The sequence below is a fragment of the Myodes glareolus genome, chromosome 22 (assembly GCF_982192425.1).
Source record: "Myodes glareolus chromosome 22, mMyoGla1.1, whole genome shotgun sequence".
NCBI classification, from domain to species: Eukaryota; Metazoa; Chordata; class Mammalia; order Rodentia; family Cricetidae; genus Myodes; species Myodes glareolus.
In genome coordinates, this window is record NC_142047.1 from 2,304,212 (window position 1) to 2,326,448 (window position 22,237).

Here is a 22,237-nt window from a genome sequence, read left to right on the forward strand (position 1 = left end):
TTAAGTCTGTGGTATTCTTTCTTTGATTTAATTTATGCCATACAATTTCACAATGGTGGCAATTTTATTGCCCAGGTATCATCAGGGACCTTAATAATATGTATTAGTAACTTTTCTATTGATCTAATAAAATACCATAACCCAAAGTGACTCATAGAAGCATTTATCCTAGCTTACAGTTTCAGAAGAATAAGAATCTGTCACAACAGAAAGGCGTGGCAGTCAAAGCAGAAAGCAGATTGATCACATCCAACTACAAGTATAAAGCAAGAGAGAGAAAACTGGAGATGACCTTAGGCTTTAAACTCTCAAAGCCCACCATTAGTTGTGTACTTCCTCCAGCAAAGCTGCTCTCCTACAGCCCTTCCAAACAGTACCACTGGGGACCAAGTTTTAGAATTCCTGCACCTATGGGGAACATTCAAACCACCATAGTATATATGAGACAGTGGTTGCTGAGAAGTGTAATTATTTCGTCTGTGATCACATAGCTAGAAGGAGAAAACCTGGAACAGAAACTGAGGTCTACCTTCACAGTCATATTTTCTCATCTTGTCAAAAAAAAAAAAAAACCTCACCAGTTAGTTTCTGTCAGTTTCAACATGTACAGTTTTGGTCTTTCTCCTTGCCTACAGAAAGAGCCAGACCTGGGCTTCAGAAGGGAAGCAGCATTGGCTCTGGGTGAGATGGAGCTGTGCTAGAGTCCATGCATCCTTGTCAAATAGATGTCTGACACAAGCCACGTTCCTCAACTGTGCTAAGCCTGTGTCCTTGCTAATTCATGCCACAGATGACTATTGAGCGACTGTCTTGGCCTAGCTGTTGATAAAAGTGAAGAAACAAGCATAAACATGCCTTTATCTACAGAGCTGATGTTCCAGTGCTTATGTTGGGAAGGTCACTCAGAACAGAGTGAGAGACCCACATCAAAGTAATTAAGAAGACTGTATAGCAAATTAGAAGGTGCTGGACTTGAGGGAGACAAACAAAGAGGGGGCGTGCAGGCAAGGCTACTTTTCAAGTTGGTGACCAAAGAAGGTCTCATGAGGATGAAGATATTTAAACAGAAACTTAAAGTAGGCCTACTCAAATTGTGCAGGTATCTGGTAGTGGAGGAAAAGCTCCAGACAAAGGGGAAAGCAAGGACAAAATACAGAAGGTGATAAGATTTTGTCTTGTGTGTTTGTGGTTGGAATAAAGGCAGAAAGAGAGGGATAAAGAAAAAATCTCATTTGGGTAAAATGGGAGCCATGGGAGGATGATGAGAGGAAGACTAGGCTTGACTAGGCTACCAAAGCTGCTCTGCAGTGGATGGAGCTTTGAGAGACAAACCTTGTCTCCCATCAAGCATGTAATGGTAGTGCTCTGTTGTGATCATAAGCAGAGAATGGCAAGAGCAAGAGTCTTGCTGATAAGAACTGTTTGATTGCTGTGGGAACTCCTTCAGCCAACAGCCTTAAGATACCAGCTACTTGGGCATAGTCTCTTACACTATAAATGCAGCTGTAAAGTTTACACACACACTCTCTCTCCAAACTGCTGGGTTCGATTCCTGTTCTCTGTTCATGAAGAGGACTGTAACCTGTGAGTCTACCCCTAAATAAATATTCATTTATTACACTCAATTCTAAGTGTGGGAATACTTTATAGTAGCCATCTTCAGTTTATGTCTGTGCGGCACTTGTTATTAACAGAACACAGTAAATCATAGTTCTTATTACATAGATAGCTTCTTAGGAATAGTAGCCTGTTTTCACCATAATTCCAACCCCAGTGACCTATAAAGAGTATTTATCATTAAAGTGATGAAACTTTTAGAAAACAGGGCATACATCTTGAGATTTACTTAGTGTACTTCCATATGTAAGTATCACACATACACACATACACACACACACACACACACACACACACACACACATACACACACAACCTTCTTTCTGAAGGAAAACATACCAGAAAATGTAAACATCTCTTGCTTGCTTTAAGCAATAAATTTCTTTACATTTAGAACTGCAATGCTAAAAATAAGTAAGCATCTCACTGCACCTCCTTCTTGTGGAGACTAGTGACTTTACTGATTCTAATTTACAAAACTGCTTACTGAAGTGATTTCTGGCTCTTTTTCTAAAATATTTTAATTTTAATTTTACCTGAATTTTTGGTTTTGTTGATGACCATTTTAACACTAGACATTTCATGAAACTGATGATTCTCAAGTTATTTTTCTTGGATTTTGGGTTGCTCTCAAATATAGTACTCATTCCTTTAATCAACAACATTCACTTACCATGCAATACCACCCAGTATATTGGCTACTGAACATACAAAGGAAAAGAAACACAACTCCTAACTTTAGGACACTTACAGTGAGTAAGGAGAAAGAGAAAAATTCACCAGACAAGGAATGTGAGTCATACCTTTCCAGCTTGTTCAAGACTTTGTGTGTATAAAATAAAGCCAAAGAAATGAGTCAGCATCTGCAGAGGTGCTGGCACTTGATGCCAAATTGTGGAGAAGAATTCAGAAGAAGAAACACCAAAATTCAGGTATTTTCCAGGCAAAAAAAAAATCAAGGAGAAGAAGAGAAGTCTTCCAGGAGAAGGGATGGGTGTGCAAGAAAGAACAGTAAAGAAATGAGGGCTTCTGTCCTGTGGAGATGTCTACCAGTATTCCAAACAGGGAAAGGAGATCACTCCTTAGGAGTAACCCAGACTTGTTTCTCAGGTTGAATGATTACCTAACCATACACCAGGTGCTGAGCTTTACACATGCTGGCTGCTAGGAGCTCATAGATGACTGAGGCTGGGGGACTTCCTTTTAGAGACTCATGGTCATGTTGAGTATGATAGAAGTCTAGCAGTCTAGTGACTGTTTTCTGTTTGATAAATTAGAGATAGCTTCTTCCATCTCAGCTTGTCACTAGGTAACTAATTTTTTTCCTTAAAGCCTTCATTCCCTCTATCTTCTAAACATACTTATATCATGAGAAAATATGGGGCTAGAGAGATGACTTAAGGCTAAGAGTACTGGTCACTCTTCCATGGAACCCAAGTTCATATCCTAGCACCCATGTTGAAAAGTACATTATAACCTTGAAGTCCAGTTCCAGAGCATCTAGTGACATTTTCTGACCTCTGAATGAGTATTCAATCTCAATCTCTCTCCTTCTCTCTTTCACACAAAAAGAGATAGACAGAGAGAGATAAACAGAGAGGCAGAGAGAAAAAATAAGTATCTTTAAAAGCATGCGAAAATTCTTAAATGTCACCATAAAACCTTCATCTAGGAACTGTTGGAAACAGAGGCAGAGACCCACAGTGGAGCACTGGGTTGAGCTTCTAAAATCCAGTTGAAGAGTGGGAGGAGTGAGAATATGAGCAAATAGGTCAAGACCATGATGGGGACACCTGAAACCGTTTACCTGAGCTAATATGGAAACTCACCAACTCTAGTCAGACAGAGACAGAACCAGCATAGGATCAAACTAGACATTCTGAATGTGAGTGACAGTTGTATGGCTAGGGCAGACTGTGGGACCACTGACAGTAGCACCAGGATTTATTCCTACTGATTGTACTGGAGATTTGGGAACCCATTCTCTTTGAATAGATAACTTACTCAGCCTAGATATAGTAGGGAAGGCCTTGGACTTTCCTCCAAAGCAATATGCCTTACCCTCTCTGAAGAGTGAATGGGTATGGGGTGGGGGGAAGGTGGAAGGTATGGGAGGAAGGGAGGCAGTGGGAACTGGGATTGGTATGTAAAATAAAAAGAGAGTTTGATTTCTTTTAAAAACTATAAAAAGGAATAAAAACATGAAAAAAATATTTGAAATTGTCTAATTGTCCAACCTCAGGTCCAATACTTGATAGACACTGAACAATTATTGGTTATGTATTTTACTTGGAGAAGAATTTCCATTCTTAATTGCAAGTTAAGAGAATGACTCAGTGTACTCTAATGTTGGGAAGAGGCTTGTCAATGATCCTATTAACTCTTCTCTTTTATCCATCCAGTCTGTTTTGTAGAAGAAAGGGCATATGAGATTAAAATGTTATCAGTACTAGACTATAATATGATAACTAATCCAGAAGATGGCATAGCAGAATGTCCATGTTTGTTTACCAGATGCCCTAGGATCTAGTAGATACAATGCCTAACCCTAAACAGAACTGTCAAAATAACTGTTGAATTTTCTTGTGCTCTACATTAAGCAACCTTATAAAGCTGCATAGTTCTAAAATTGAACAATTCATGTCCAAAAGAAAGAGCACAATAAGATTCTGTGATTTAAGAAGCTTAGGTGGGCTAATTCTGTATACGAACTGACATTTGACAGTGTGATTTCTACCACGAAATGATGTGGAATATCTTTCTATACACTGCAAATATATGTTGCTTTTATTGGTTGACGAATAAAGATGTTTTGGTCTATGGTAATGCATAATAAAGCTAAATAGGAAATCCAAGCATAAATATGGGGAGAAAGAAGATTGAGTCAAGAGAGATGCCAGCAGTTTCTGGAGAAATAAGATGCCAGAACAATACTGGAAAACCACAGGCAATGTGGTGATACACAAATAATAGAAATTAGTTAATTTAAAAGCAAGAGTCAGCCACTAATAAGTCTAAGCCATTAGTCAAACAATTCTAATTAATATTAAGCCTCTGAGTGGTTATTTTATAAGTGACTGCAGGACTGGGTGAGACCCAGAAAAGCCTCTGGCTACATTTGATGACCAACATGGGTCAGAAATTTCCACATAAGACCTAAGAAAGCTTTAAAACAATGGGGGTTCTAGAATACATCAACAAAGCCAAAACCAGCTTCCTAGTTGTGTCTTTCCTGCAGGCCACAGTACAAAGGTGCTGTTTCAGGTAGACTTCGCACAGCATGGTAGATTCCTGCCATGGTAAACAGAGGCATTTCAAACCACACAGGACACTGGGTGGCAGATTTACCATTTACTCATACGGGCAAAAAAGGTTTATGGGCCAGCTGCATGCTACCTGATGGCAGCATTGGGGGATTAAGTATTACACTTCTGGGTACCTCCACCATGCTGGGAAGCCAAATGAGGTGGATTCAACAGCAAAAGCCTCTTCTTTGGTCCTAGTCAAGCCCACTTAGAAGTTTAAAGCAGTAATCAGAAAAATATTACAGATAAACAATAAAGACAGATACAGACAAAAAGAAATCTTTAAACAGGTCACAGAATGTTTGAAAAATGTACATAGGCTTGGTAAAAAGAAAATAAAAGGTATGGACAGTTATAGAAAAAATAATTTAAAAAAATAAAATGAAGTCTTTAAAGAGATAGTAAAGGTAAAAAAAACAGCCACATACAGATGGAAAATACACAGGGAGTCTGTATTCTGTATAGTATTGTATTGATTTTATTTTAATTTTTTTTCGGTTGCTAAAAAGCAAAGGACAACTGCTTAGAGATATAAGACTAAAAGAGATATTGATAAAATATACCAACCTAAATATTTTTAAACTGCCTTAACTTTAAAACAAAAGGTGAAAAAATCTATTTGTAAAATAAAACTTAAAAGAGACATTGCTTTGAAGAAGCAGCTCTGGTTTTGTTTCCATAGAAGATAAGAAGCTGTGCAATTTTTCCAAGCTAATATTGTTTGATTAAGTAAGACTCCCTGAGGTCTCCAAAAGAAACAATGGCCAAGGTGACACACCACCCACAACAGTTTCAAAGATACTGACTGAGTTGGACCAACCCCACAAAATACCCCAATCAGGACTTGACCATAATTCTAAATTTTCTCAGGAACCCCATAAAATTACTATTGCCACCAATCAACAAAAATTGAGCATAGTATAGAAAACTATGATAAAATTCCTAAATTATTGTTTATAAATATTTGTTTTTATTTAAAGGAGTTGGTTATGAATGATTAATGGTAATAGTCAATCTCTTTCTAAAACAAAAGGTGGATATGATATAGAAATTAATATTTTACTTTGGTAAGGATTTTAGCTTATTGATACAAATTTAAAGTCAATTTAGTTAGCTATATGTATATTCTACTATAGTATATATTTATATATGTATGTATCTATGTATATATTTAAGGTATTATGCTTATATGACTCATTTTAAATGTAATACATAGTTAAGAAATACAACTTGATAGTCATCTATAGTATTCAAACTTATAGTCATGATAGTTAGGTTTTCTATATATGCAAAGATATATTTCAGATGGGATAGGTAATCTTCAAACACTTTAAAGGCCTAAAGAATATGGCATTTATAATGGTTTAAGAACTTAGACTTTTCTTGATGGTGAGAGACATCAGTTCCTAGCAACACCAATCACTTCAAGAGGATAATGGGTATCAAAGAAATTCCTTATAAAGTTTGCTTTCAATGTGGCAAGACTAGCCATTTGGATAAGAAATTGCTCTTGCCTAGACTATTGACAATATGCTATATAAAGTGGATGTACAGGAACCACAAAAATGATTGCTAAACTTGACAAAACAAGGTAGGACAGTTCTCCAGCATTTCTAATTCATGGAAGAGTCTGCCAGACATTCTGTAAGACACAGGAAAAGACAACTGATGAATTTTTCCAAAATAGGTGAGACAGTCCTTCAGATTTCCTGCTTTACTGAGAAATCTGCTAGACATTTTAGGTCTACAGGCTTAAGATAGATGCCCCCAAATACAGAACTTTGGGTGCCTTTTCAGGCCCACCAGATATCTCTGTCATTTCTAGAGTTTTAGAAGTTGCTTACAATGCATTTCCTGTTTACTTAGGTAATATTATATCCTTCTAGCCTCTTTGATGGAGTTGAGGACTAAATAGTTATAATTATAGTTTTCTTCAGTTATGATAAAAGATAAATTAGATATCAAACATTAGACTCACAAAGACAGAATACATTATTTTCTTTAATTTTGCTAAATACAAATAGATTGTCATTGTAACTTTTTTGATACCTATATGATATTTGTTACATATAATTTTACAATGTTAAAGCCAAAACCTTCCTTTTTAATTAGACAGAAAGGGGCAAATGATGTGGGATATCTTGCAGTACATTGTGGATATGTGTTGCTTTATTAGTTAATGAATAAAGCTACCTTGACATATAGCAGAGAAGAAGATAGGTAGGCAGGAAATACAAGCAGAGATACAGGGAGAAAGAATGCAGAGTTGAGAGAGATACCAGCAGTTGCTGAAGGAGTAAGATAAGAGAAGATTACCAATAAGTCACAGGCCATGTGATAATATTCAGATTAATAGAAATGAGTTAACTTAACTATAAGAGCTAGTTAGTAATAAACCATCAACCAACAATTATAATTAATATCAAGTCTCTGAGTGATTATTTTATAAGCAGCTGTGGGACCAGGAAGGAAACAGAAAAGCCTCCAGATACATTCAAACATTAAGATACCATCTTGTGGGCAAGGGTTAGAGTCATCCATGAAACCCCCCAAAAATGTGCAGAGTCATAGAACAAGTAGCATGGAGGTGGATCATATCCCATTCCAGTTCTGAAGTTCCTTCAATGGCTGCTTACTTGAGAGTATTCTCTAATAATGAGTTATTTAGCATAGTGCATTTTGGTTCAAGACCATGAACTGTGTGCTTCAGCATTCACTATGCTAGTAAACAGGATAAACGTCCAGTCTAGATTTCTCAGCTGGATGTTTGTGATTTAACTTGAGAAGCGTGCTTACTTTTGGCAACATCCATTACTTCCTCTAGGTGGTGTTGGAGGTTAGTCACAGGGCTGTCCTTCATTCCCATTACCTCAGTTCCCAGCACTGAAGGACAAAGCTTAGCAGAAAGTTGAGAAATCTGCAGTTCTTTAATAAGTAAAATATGAATCTTAAGCAGAAGTCCACCAAGACAGACGTTTTCCTTTGGTTGTTGAGTATAAATGATCCACAGAATGGATCTATGTACTTCTCATGAGAGGTTAGAAATTTCTTGGCATATGTTGGTTCCTTTCCTTTCTACCAGGTGGTGTTCCAACAAATATTGTCACTCAAGTAACTATGCAACAGCCTTTGAGTAAGTGCCCTTCTGTAATTTAACCAGTGGTTCCATCTCCAGTGAACAACAACAACAAAAAAGAAACTCCTGGTTTTAGTTCTATGACTAATTCTACAGTACACAGCCTAATATGACTTCCTGGTCCTTTATCAAAAGTACAGCACAAGACAAAAAAATTGCCAGCATCCCAAGTCATCCATCAAATACCAATGTGGCAAGAATAGGTGTGTAGGAAGGATGTATGATCTCCTTCTAGGATTTCTCCCAACTTGATTCCCTCCTGTGACCTATATTTTCAAGTGAGAAGTGAATTGCCCTTCTTATGGAAAGTAAAAAGGAATGGAGGGAGCATCCTGAGAAAAAAAAATGAGATAAAGAAAGAAAAGAGAGAGGGGGATGCATATACCTTGCTATGGTAATCACCCTCCAGTGGCCTTTGCAACAGTTCAAACTGTTCAAAAATGTCAGAGCCATCTAATTATCAATTACCAAGCTGTCAAACCACAAAAGCTAAACATTCCCTCCCTGGCTACCTGTAGTAAGAAAAAAGAGAGAGAGTTTCAGCAGTCTAGTGCCAGAGCCCCTCTATCATGGAATTCAAGATAGAAGCCATTAACTTGGTTAAGACAACAGGCAGCCTTACATTTCCACACTCCTAACAGTAGTGAGAATTGGAAAAGAAGGTACTGGCATCCCAGAATTCAAGCAAGCTTTACTCTTGTCCTTCACCTTCATGACAAAGTCAGAAAGAGTGTCACAGAAGAAATGCTGGGTCTGGATCACATGGGCCTGGATTCAAAGCTTACTCCTATAAAAGAGTAATGGGAAGTTGAAGTAGATCTTCACTTAGGGCTACTATGCAGAATCCATCCTGGTCCTTTCTTTTCAGCAGAAAATTCAAAAGGTGCATGGGAAACATATGGAAATAGTTTAGTGTATCAATAATGGGAACTCTGATAGACAGAGATTTGAGGTAGTGGGTGTCCTGCAAATATTCACACTAGCTCCAAACCATCAGAACTGCTTCAAACCCTCACAACCTCCAGACATCATGGTAGACAATTCTATACACGAAACTGAGCTGAGAAGCTTTTTGAGTTCTACATAGAACCACCAAATAGTATTCACCCTGTGTTTGCTGTAAACTAGCTTGAAAAACAATCTCCATGTGAATTGAGAGAACGGTGATTTGGTTTACGTAGTTTCCTAGCACCAACAGCTATCCTCATGTTATCCCCCATGGCAGGATGGCCAGCAGCATCTGAGTGGTTCTGATCAAACAATATCCCTGAACATGAGACCTTCAAATTCATGGTGATTTTGTGGCACAAATACGTTACTACTTCTTATCTACTGCTGTAGAGTCAACTGGTACATTTTTATATTATTAAAAATTAAAGTCATTAGTATATTATTTGACTGTATTTTTACTTTTGTTCTCCCTTAGCTTATAATTAAGGGATATATGTTATTTTGGATTTTATGTTGAAGTAGGTATAATATCTATAAATTTCATAAGAAGTAACATAGTAAAATATTTATAATATGAAAATGTATACAATTCAATTTCTTTAGAAACAGACATAAGATGGCCGTGTACAAGAAGAAACACTGGAACATTTCCTTGACATCAACTGCAGAGGACCAAAGAAGTATACAGTTTCTGAAGAAGGCTCTGTAACTCAGTCTTGACATTAACCTCAGCTCATCTTTCAAGGAATGCTGATGATTGGATGGTCCCTGAGAGTACTCTTGGCTTGAGGCAAGATTCCAAGCCCCTCTATACCCACACGTGATGGTCATTAGATGTAGGATAACCCTATGATAGGCATTCACTTAGTTGAGGATGTGAACATATGATGAGAAGAATTCTAGAAGACTCAGCAGAGTGTTCTGTACATGCCTCAGGGACTTAATCCTGAAGTAAAAGAAGGCCTCTATCCTGAAGTAAAAGAAGAAAGGTGTGATAGCACATCACAACATCCACTAGAGTTCACCCTTGTTCAGTCCTGATGCACAGGCTTCATATATTGAATTTCAGAAGCAGCCACCATGAAACTACAGTAGGCCTCTTCTGGAAAAAAAATCAAAGAAGTTGTGATAACAAAACTATTTCTCAAAGTTCTGAGAAATCTGAAAAGATTTAAGACCTGGATGCCATCAAGGCAGACTTTAGCCTGAGACCTCTTCTCTCATGGGTAGGGCAGCTCCCATCCCACAGTGTGCTCTTCTTTGTGCATGTTGAAAGATTATGGGATTTATGGGGAGGGTTTTTAGTAAGCTCTTGAGTATCTTTTCTATATGACCACTAACCCTGTCAGACTTGGGACCCACCTCTATGGCATTATCTAAACCTAAGTATTCACTGAATGCTCCATCTCCAAAAACGCCAATACAGAGCTTCAACAAATTATTGTTGAAGGGGGAATTATAACACCCAACCCACAATATTACATTTTTATTGAGACTCTTCAGAAACTGTGTAGAGAGATGGCTCAGTGGGTAAAATGCTTCCAATACAAATGAGAGGACTGTATTTGTAGAATGCAGGTAAAGCCAGACATGATAATGCTAACTAGCACAACATATTTATAATCATCACTCCTATGCAGAGACTGGATACTCCCTTGAGACTTGAATGCAAGCTTTCCCAGCAGACCCAGCAGCAAAAATGAATTTCCTGACTCAAGCAAGGTATAAAAGTAAAAACTGATGCCTAAGTTTATCCTCTGGCCTTCACATGCCTTCCTACACACACACAGAGAGAGAGACAGACAGACAGACAGACAGACAGACAGAGACAGAGAGAGAGAGAGAGAGAGAGAGAGAGAGAGAGAGAGAGAGAGAAACTCAAGTTTTTGTAAATCTCAAGATAAGGAAAACCAGCCCACAAAGTCTTCTCTAGAGTTGATGTGTTGTTCGCCAATTTGTTGTAAAAAAGGCAGCTTGTTTGTCCCTGGTTGTTCAGTTCCCACACACACACACACACACACACACACACACACACGCGCACACAGAAACTATATTATTTGCAATACTGTTTGTAGTGAGGAGCTACAGGCAGAACTGCTTTTCATCCTGCATGGCTCCCGCATGGCTAGCTTAGCCCCGGAAATAACAACACACAAATTGTATTCATTTAAACACTGCCTGGCCCATTATCTCTAGAGAGTTAGCTACTGGCTAACTCTCACATCTTGAATAACCCATTTCTAATAATCTGTGTAGCACCATGAGGTGGTGGCTTACCAGGAAGGATTCAGCATGTCTGGCTGGCTCCCTGGTGCCTGCCTCATTCCCTCTTCCCAGCATTCTCTTCTGTTTACTCTGCCTATCTAATTCTCTGTCCTATTAAAGGGCCAAGGCAGTCTCTTTATTAACCAATGAAAATAACACATAGACAGAAGACCCATCTACATCATTTCCCTTTTTCTATTTAAACAAAAAAGAAAGGCTTTCACTTTAATATAGTAAAATTACATATAACAAAACAGCTATCGAGTAAGAATTACAGTTACAATATTTATATCTATTTTATCTTTATCATAATAATGGAAAACTATAACTAACCATTCTTCAACTCCATCAAAGACTCCAGAAGGATATAATATTACCTAAGTAAACAAGAAGTAAAGCAACTTCCAAAACTCTAGAAATGACAGAGACATCTTGCTACCTGGACAGTCACCCAAAGTTCCTCTGTATCGTTGGGGTATCCATCTTCAGCCTACAGGCCCATAGTATCCAGAGACATTTCCATGAAGCAGGAAATTTCAAAGGCAGTTCAGTCTCTATCTGCTGTGTCCTGCAATATGTCTCGCAGACGCTTTCATGAATCAGGAACCACGAAAGATCATCTCACCTTTAGGCAAATTCAGCAGTCCTCTCTCTGTGGGTTCTCTGTGTCCAGTTTTTACGACAGTCCAGGCAAGAGCAGTTTCTTGACCAAATGGCTAATTAACTCCATAAGGAGTCTCTTCGATGCCCATTTTCCTCTTGAAGTAGATTAGTGCTGCCAAGAGCAGAAGTGTCTCATTGTCATGAAAAGCCCTAAGTTATTAAAACATTAAATGCCATGTTCTGTAGTCTTTGAAAGATATGAAGAATGCCTATCTTCAAAATATCTATCTTTAATGCTGGGAAGAGGGAATGAGGCAGACGCCATGGAGCCAGCCAGACATGCTGAATCCTTCCCGGTAAGCCACCACCTCGTGGTGCTACACAGATTATTAGAAATGGGTTAATCAAGATGTGAGAGTTAGCCAGTAACTAACTCGCTAGAGATAATGGGCCAGGCAGTGTTTAAATGAATACAATTTGTGTGTTGTTATTTCTGGGGCTAAGCTAGCTGTGCGGGAGCTGTGCAGGATGAAAAGTAGGTCTACCTGTAACTGTTCACTACAGATGGCACCCACGTGGATAACTGCATCCACAGAAAGCCTGAAAAAGCTTGGGAAAGAATAGAGTAAAGCATGTTTTGTTGGTAGCAGCAATTTCTCAGGTCTGCTCTGCTTGCTAGAGGCAAGCAAGCACTCTCATCTAAGAGAGGCTTCCTGACTCAGCTTTAGCTGCAAAACCTTGCAACTCTTTTAAAAGGTCCTGCCAGAAAACACTTAAATGGTGTTGATGAAAAGCTGAATGCATGCTTTTCAGTTTTCAGCCGTAGCAGGAAAAAAGCTGCACTGTTTTAAAATGCCAGCTTTCTGGGCTGTCCTGTCAGGACAAACTCTGACTCTTGGAGGCAGGCAGTCCAACTGAGTGTGGTCTGTAAGCAGAATGTTTCATCTTGCTTGCTGACAGGGACCTTGAAACACTGTAGAGTTGTGACAATAAAAATGGCTCTGGCGGTACCTTTGTCACAAGGCTGGAAAGCTAAGGAATGGGCTGGATCTAGCCATCAAAGCCACAGCTTTCATTCTCTTCTTAAAGACTCATGTGGTCAGAAAAAGAGAGGTATACAGTAAAGAGAGATTCAAAGACGAATAAAACCTCTAAATGTTTTACAGTGTGTTAAAAATATATGCAGGCTAAAGGTTAAAGTTCTTAGAAGTAAAAAAGAAAAAAAGGGAGTAGTTGGGTGTGGTGGTACACACCTTTAATCCCAATGCCTGGGAGACAGAGGTAGATAGACCTCTGTAACTTCAAGAGGCAAAGGTAGATTGACCTTGTGACTTCAAGGTGTGGTAGAACACACCTTTAATCCCAGCACTGGGGAGGCAGAGACAGACAGATCTCTGTGAGTTCAAGGACAGCCTGGTCTACAGAGTTATTCCAGGACAAAGATATACAGAGAACCTGTCTCAAAAAGTAAAAGTTAAAAATAAAAGAAATAGAGGTTAAAATAAAGCCACATAAAGATGGAAAATACACAGAGAATCTTGATACTGTATGCTATTATGCTCTCTTTGAATTGTTTGAATGCTGAAGAAGGAGCAACAGCTGCTAAAAGATATTTGTTTATAAATGCTGCTGAACTAATCCAAGATAGATATGTTGAAAATACCTTGGCTTCAAAACTGAAGTCAAAAAGTATGCCACTTTGGAGAAGAGATTTTGCTTTTGTTTCCACAGAAAATGAGAGGCTGTGGATTCATTCTGAGATAAGAAAAATACAGTATGACCAAGGGAGACCACCTGAGAAATCTCTGGTAGGAACAGATGGCCCAGATGTCTGAGTTCTACATCCAGAATGGATTCAAGATGCCGCCTGAGATGATCGAGACTCTCAGGATACTACAGTCAGGACTTGGTTATAACTAAATTTTCTTTAGGTCCCCATAAGATTATCAGCACCCCCAACCAGCAGGAAGTAACCTGAAATACTATACCCACATTCCCAACAAATGGACTATGGGTATTTTCTTTTGTTTAAAAAAAAAAAAAGAGGGAAATGGTGCGGGAGAATTGTCTGTATTCTGTCAGTCATGTATTTTAGTAAAATGCTGATTGGCCAGGCAGGAAGTATAGGCAGGTCAACCAGACAGGAAGTAGAGACAAGGCAATGAGAATAGGAGAAGACTAGGGAGTAGGAAACTCACTCCACCATTCCTGCCCAGACCACCGAAGAGGCAACATGTGAGCTGCCCAGCTAGAAAAGGTACTGAGCCATGTGGCTAATGTAGATAAGGATAATGGGGTAATATATGTTATAAGATCTAATAAATAGCCAGAGCTAAGGGTCAATCAGTTTATAATCTTAAGGAGTCCTGTGTGTGATTTTCTTGGGTACTTGCTGGTTGTGGGGTACCAGGCAGGACAGAAACCCCAACAAGCCATCCCCTCATGTTACAACTGTTTGGACCATTAACTCTAGCTTCTAATTGGCTAACTCTTACATCTTAATATAACCCATTTCTAGTAATCTGTGTATCACCACATGGTTGTGGTTTACCGGGTAAAGTTTCAGTGTCTGTCTCCAGCAGGACTACATGACTTCTCTTGACTCTGCCTTCCTTCTCCCAGCATTCAATTTATTTTCCCCTGCCTACCTATATTCTGCCCTGAGCAGACCTAAGACAGTTTCTTTATTAACCAATGGTATTCACAGCATACAGAGGGGAATCCCACATCACTTCCACTTTTCTGTTTAAATAAAAAGGAAGGTTTTAACTTTAACATGGTAAAATTACATATAACAAAATAGTTATCAAACAAGGATTACATTTATAATATTTTTATCTACTTTATCTTTTGTCATAACTAACAAAGAACTGTAACTATAACTATATATTTTTCAACTCTATCAAAGACTCTAGAAGATAATATTAGCTAAGTAAACGGGAAGTGCATTGTAAGCAACTACCAAAACTCTAGAAAAGACAGAGACATCTTGCCATCAGAGACATTCATGCCAGAAACTTGCCAGTAGGCCACAATCCTCATGGGAAAATATAAAATAATAGAAATCAGTTAAATTAAGATGTAATATACCATAAGAAGCTAGAGCTGTTAGGCCAAGCAGCCTCATACTACAATGGTGATATATCAAATAAGTAGCATTGACTGTAAATGGAATCAGGTTGTGATAAAGACCTAGATTAACCTCCATATTTAGGTAGTAGCCCAGTTATAACCACCACCTCAGCTACCATGACTGTTCTGTTATGACATTTATTGTATGTCTATAACAAGCTCAATGACCCCAACTGGCTAAATCATTCTGTCTATATGTATTCATAACAGCTATAGACAATAGATAAGAAAAACCCCATTCAAGGCTACTAGAGTTCTTGTCATATAGTAAATATTTAAAAGCATAATTCTCAAGAGGAAACACATTATCAGTGCAACCCACAAAGTCCTGTCAAGCATTGTACCCTCTCTCTAAGAAAGAAAAAGACAAAATGCAATCATTTGTTCTTTATTTTGAAAAGGGTATCTTCTACCTTCCAAATCATTCAATTCTTAAGAAGTTCAATGACAGTGAGAGTGTCTTGAAACATAGCTGGGTTGTTTAAGTTGGTTGCCCTGGCCTTCAACATACTCACCAGCTCTTGATTATCAAGAGTTAAGGTTTAAGTAAGAACTATTTTCCATAAACTGAAGTACTAAGGCATTGGTGCCCAGCTGATATCACTGTTTCAAAAGATTGGATCATGAGAGACCCCATTTATTTAATTAATCTATTAATGAATTCAAACTCTAATGGCATTATTAGAGGTGGTAGGCACTAGGGGGTGTGGTTTAGTTAGATAAAGTTGTCACTACAAAGATTACTTTATAGGGTATAGTTGTTCTCAGCCCTTCTGGTTTTCTCACAGGAATCCTCTCTGTGCTTCACGGGGTGAGCAGATTCTATCACTGTGATATTCTGCTTTACCTTGGCCCAAAACAATGGAGTCATAACAAAAGCTCTGAAACCTTGAGACAAAATAAATGCACTCCTTCAAGTTGCTTTCCTTGAGGGCTTCATCGTAGTAAGGAGAAACCAGCACAGTGTAGTTGATTGACCTCAGGTTCTTCTGCATAGTCGACAATGTGATGTTCTGTAGGGACCTTCATCTAAGTCATCTTGTAATTCCACTCCTTCCCCCAGTGCTTGGCCTGGGCATGACAAACTTGCCTGTAATAAGAATATAATCTCCTCCTGGATTCTACTTTGCTTTTAATCAATCCCCATCCTCAACCATCACTTCTTTCCTACAGGGGATAAAAGTTGAATCTTCCCATGTTGCATCACCAATAGGTGATGACTGGTCCCCTTCACCCTATCTAGAAGTATAAATGGAGTGTTGAGCTGTCATTCTAAGTCAATGAAATATAAAATAAGCATACTCTGAGGAATACTGTAAAGATAAAATAAGTATACATTGAGGAGTACTCATGCCTGGCCCATAAAATGCTTGTGCCATTGATTCTTCACAAAGATCCCTAGAAGTCAACATTTTCATTTCTAATCTACAAAATGGAAGCTGGAGCTCAGAAAGACCAGGTGAAAAACTAAAGGTCACAAGAGTCCCAGAGCTAAGAACAGCAAGGGCCTTTGAGTACAGGGCTGCAGCCTTTGAAATTTGAACCTATGCAGACAATTTAGGACTAGCTTCCCAGTGGTACATTTCAATAGGCCATGAAGAATGAATGGGACTACAATAGACAAAGACTCTATAGATGAAGGATTCACAGCAGATGCAAATCAAAAAGCACAAAAGATCTGGAAAGAGCATAGTGTGACATTTAGATAAGGCATAAAAAAGTGACAAAAACTTTATATGTTACTTGACCTTTTTCCTTTGCACCTCTTAATATTCCTTCTTTACTCTGTAGGTTTAGTGTTTGGATTATTATGTGGTGAGGAAACTTTTTTTTGATCCAGTCTATTTGGTGTTCTGTAAGCTTCTTGTATCTTCATAGGCATGTCTTTCTTTAGGTTAGGAAAGTTTTCTTCTATGATTTTGCTAAATATATTTTCTGTGCTTTTGAGTTGAACTTCTCCTTCTTCTATATCTATTATTCTTAAGTTTGGCCTTTTCACGGTGTCCCATATTGCCTGGATATTTTGGGTTAGCTTTTGTTAGATTTAATGTTTTCTTTGACTGATGAGTCTTTTTCCTCTATTGTATCTTCAGCACTTGAGATTCTCCCTTCTGTCTCTTGTATTCTGTTCATACTTGCGTTTGTGGTTCCTGATCATTTTCTCATGATTTCTGTTTCTATAATTCCCTCAGCTTCTGTTTTCTTTATTGTCTCTATTTCAGTTTTCAAGTCTTGAATGTGTTTGATTGCTTTTTTTTATTTCTTTAAGGGATTTTCTGTTGAATCAAAAACCCAGATATTAATCCACACACCTTCGAACACCTGATTTTTGACAAAGAAACAAAAAATATCAGATGGAAAAAAAGCATATTTAACAAATCGTGCTGGCATAACTGAATACCAACATGTAAAAAATGAAAATAGACCCATATTAATCACCATGCACAAAACTCAAGTCTAAATGGATCAATGACCTCAACATAAAGCCAGCCACACTGAATCTTATAGAAAAGAAAGTGGGAAGTACACTTGAACAAATTGGCACAAGAGACCACTTCCTAAATAAAACCCCAGCAGCACAGACACAGAGAGAAACAATTACTAAATGGGACCTCCTGAAACTGAAAAGCTTCTGTGAAGCAGAGGACATGGTCAACAAGACAAAACAACAGCCTACAGAATGGGAAAAGATCTTCACTAACCCCACATCATACAGAGGTCTGAACTCCAAAATTTACAAAAAACTCAAGAACAAAGAACATCAAAAGAACAAATAATCCAATAAAAAATGGAGAACAGATATAAACAGAGAACTCTCAACAAAGGAATCTAAAATGGCTGAAAGACACTTAAGGGAATGTTCAACATCCTTAGTCATCAAAGAAATATAAATCAGAACAACTCTGAGAATCCATCTTACACCTGTAAGAATAGCCAAGATCAAAAATACTGATGAAAACTTATGCTGGAGAGGTTGTGGGGTAAAGGGAACACTCCTGCATTGCTGGTGGGAATGCAATCTGGTACAGCTCCTTTGGATGTCAGTGTGGTGATTTCTCAGAAAATTAGGAAATAACCTTCCTCAGGACCGAGTAATACCACTTTTGGGTACATACCCAAAGGATGCTCAATTGTGCCACAAAGACATGTTCTCAGCTATGTTCATAGCAGCATCGTTTGTCATAGCCAGAAACTGGAAGCAACATAAATGCCCTTTGACCGAAAAATGGATAAGGAAAATGTGGTACATTTACACAATGGAGTACTATACAGCAGAAAAAAATAATGACATCTTGAATTTTGTAGGTAAATGGATGGAGCTAGAAAACATCATTTTGAGTGAGATTACCCAGACACAGAAAGACAATTATCACATGTACTCACTCATAAGTGGTTTTTAGACATAAAGCAAAGAGAAACAGTCCAAAAATCACAATCCCAGGCAGTGGACAGCAGGTCCAAGACCACATCAGGCCATGAAGGCAGCCAGTGCCAGGTCGGAGCCCCCAAGTAGTCCATGGGCCATGAGGGCCTGCAGGTCCTAGGCAGGGAGCCACATGGCAGGTAAGAGACTGAGATGGCATAGGCACATCATGCTGAATGAGATTGGGTATTTATTTAGTGGGTTATGAAAGGGAAGGGAAGAGGGAGGTAGAAGAGGTATGAGAAAAGAAACAAAGAGATAATGAAAGAGGGGAAAAGAGAGATAATCAGAGAGGGGGGAGAGGAGAGGAGCCACAGCAGCAGCTACCTCTTTGGGAGAGAGACAGAAAGGAAGAGACTCGCAGGCTGGAAGAGGAATAAAGATATGCCTGCCTCAGTGGTAAACAGGGGAGGGAGTGAGCAAGGCTTGTCTCTTAAAGGGACAAGACAAACCATTACATTCCCATATCATTTTTATAATTAAAAGGCAGGAGGTTAGGCACAACAGGTTAAAGGAATTGGAGCAGCAGACTCTCAAGACTGTTTCCTGCTTACTTGTGGGTGTCGTGTTGGGAGGGAACATGAGAACGCTGGGTGCTAATCACATCCGGGGTTAGCTGGTCTCTTTGCTCCTGTCTGGTGTTTGTGGTATAGAAATGTCTGGTGTCTCTTACACATGTTTAAGGTGGATTCTTCAATTCAGCTCTCTGAAACTCACAAGAATTCTTTGGGTTTGTGAAAACAAGTTTCAGATATATGCATTGTATAAACAATGACATATTTATGTCAGAATGACATGACAGATGTTTTTGGCACAATAAAAAGTATTTTTAAGTCTATGGAAGGAAGAATGAGAAAGAAATTTGATTAATTTATATTTATCCTCACATCTTTATAACATGCAGGTACATACCTTAAAAACTTGTATTTTAGTGGGATTGGCCATCTCTTGGGTATATTCCCAAAAGTGGAACTGCTGGTTCCTGAGGGAGGTTGACTCCCAGTTTCCTGAGAAACCACCACACTGATTTCCACAGTGGTTGCACGAGTTTGCATTCCCACCAACAATGGATGAGTGTACCCCTTACTCCACATCCTCTCCAGCACAGGCTATCATTGGTGTTTTTGATTTTAGCTATTCTGACAGGTGTAAGATGGTATCTCAAAGTTATTCTGATTTGCATTTCCCTGATTGCTAAGGAGGTTGAACATGACCTTAAATGTCTTTTGGCCATTTGAACTTCTTCTGTTGAGAAATCTCTGTTCAGTTCAGTGCCTCATTTTTTTAATTGGGTTAATTAGAGTTTGAATGTCTAGTTTCTTGAGTTCTTTATACATTTTGGAGATCAGACCTTTGTGTGATGCGGGGTTGGTGAAGATCTTCTCCCAGTCAGCAGGTTGCCTTTTGTCTTAATGACAGTGTCCTTTGCTTTACAGAAGCTTCTCAGTTTCAGGAGATCCCATTTATTCATTGTCGCTCTTATTGTCTGTGCTACTAGAGTTCTATGTAGCAGGTGGTCTCCTGTGCCCATGTGTTACAGACTACTTCCCACTTTCTCTTCTATCAGGTTCAGTGTGGTCAGATTAATATTGAGGTTTTTAACCCATTTGGATTTGAGTTTTGTGCATGGTAATAGATATGGATCTATTTTCATTCTTCTATAGGTTGACATCCAGTTATGCAAGCACCATTTGTTAAAGATGCTTTCTTTCTTCCATTGTATAATTTTAGCTCCTTTGTCGAAAATCAGGAGTTCATAGGTTTGTGAATTAATATCTGGGTCTTCGATTCGATTCCATTTGTCAACATCTCTGTTTTTATGCCAATTGTCTGAACTGGCCTTATAATATAGCCACACTGATGCATATCTTGCATATCACCATAGAACCTTTATCCGGCGATGGATGGAGATAGAGACAGAGACCCACAATGGAGCACTGGACTGAGCTCCCAAGGTCCAAATGAGGAGCAGAAGAAGAGAGAACATGAGCAAGGAAGTCAGGACTGAGAGGGGTGCGTCCACCCACTGAGATGGTGGGACAGATCTAATGGGAGCTCACCAAGGCCAGCTAGACTGGGACTGATGGAGCATATGATCAAACCGGACTCTCTGAATGTGGCTGACAATGAGGGCTGACTGAGAAGCCAAGGACAATGGCACTGGGATTTGTTTCTACTGCATGGACTGTCTTTGTGGGAGCCTAGTCTGCTTGAATGATCACATTCCTAGACCTGGAAGGAGGGAGGAGGATTTAGGACTTCACACAGGGCAGGGAACCCTGACTGCTCTTTGGACTGGGGAGGGAGGGGGAGGGGGAAGGAGGAAGGGGAAGGGAAATGGGAGGAGGGGAGGAGGTGGAAATTTTTAATAAATAAATAAATAACTTGTATTTTACTGAAATTTGTTTGGTGAGGTTATCCTTTTAAACTGATAAACCCTCTCAGCTGTCAAACTGCATCAGAGATCTTTGAGAAGAATAAAATTTTACTTGAGTTATTAATTTAAAAACGACCCTCCTCCATGGCCACTGAGGGTTGTATTTGCCTTTTGCTGTTTAGCACAGGGCCTGCCAGGCTCCAGAACATCCTATGGGCTAAGAAATTTGTAAGAAGAGAAGCCTACCTTGACCTGAACAACGAGGCTGTTGATTCCAGTGATTCTGTCCATGTCTGGAGATCTTCAGTTTAGATGAAAGGCAGTTTTACCAAATGGTCAGCGCTTGGCAGTTGAAGTGTTATGGATGAACATTGTTTTGTGCCCATTTGTCTTCTGTCTTCTTTGGGAGAAATGGAGTGCTGCTGCTAGGAGCCAACCTGCCTCTTTTTATCATGAAAAATTTTTAATAATTAAATATTTAAATGCTATATTCCCCAGATCTCTGAGAAGTTGAGGGCTGTTTACTGGGTATAGATGAGTTATGACTACAGTATAGAATTTCCCTGGAGATCTGAGTCCGAGCTTGACTGTACTGGCTCTTAACTTAACAGATAAGATTTATACTGGTAAAAATACAGGAAGAAGAAAAAGACAGTTTACAATAGAAGGTGAATGACAGAACTGACAATAGTAGAGAATAGCTTAATATATTTAAAATCAGGGTTGGATTAAATATACTGTATGTTTGTAAGAGACTTACATGTATGCACACTGTAGTCTGGAATGAGATACAGTGAACAGATAATTATAACATTTAAGAGTAAACATAGGTGTATTTAAGTTACAAATATGCACAAACACATACATATATATACACACAATGAACAGGAATTGTGTGAAGTAGATACTCTTGACGGTCCCTACCAAAAGGCATGCCACTGCACAAAATACACATGGAACAGATTCAGCAATGGGGAACCAGGCAGGGAATACTTCAGTAAAGATGGCAGAACTTGGTCACCTGACCTGGCCCTCAATTAAGATGGTGGCGAAGTCACCTGACCTCAGTTAAGATGATGGTAAGGTCACCTGACTTCAGTAAAGATGGCAGCAATCACATGTTGTATGGAAAAGCCATGATTTTTGAGCTGTGGGGGTTTTTTAAACATAATAACAAGAGAGACCTAGAGACGTTATCTGCCCGTTTGTCAAGCTGCCATGCCATATGCCATGGTGGAGAGCAAAGGCTGGAATTGAAAACAGCTGCCTCGTGGATCTGACCAATCCACAGGATCAGCATTAGTGGTGGCAGGGACAGTTTGAGGAAAAGCAGAGCTGACGGGACACTGGCAGAGTATTCACAGGCAGGTGGCTGATAGTTTGAGGGTTTATACCATAGCTGAAAACATGAAAACCCATGAAAAACA

The 22,237-nt window shown here is 38.9% G+C and overlaps 1 protein-coding gene across 1 annotated transcript in view; it reads right to left on the reverse strand.

The window, feature by feature from the left end:
- The window catches only part of LOC148118380 (uncharacterized), an 81,232-nt gene extending 65,228 nt beyond the window's left edge, over window positions 1-16,004 (reverse strand). The window contains exon 1 of the mRNA XM_087900619.1: window positions 15,857-16,004. Coding sequence (XP_087756745.1) covers window positions 15,857-16,004 — 148 coding nt within the window. The remainder of the gene's footprint in view (window positions 1-15,856) is intronic.
- Between the last annotated feature and the right edge of the window lie 6,233 nt (window positions 16,005-22,237).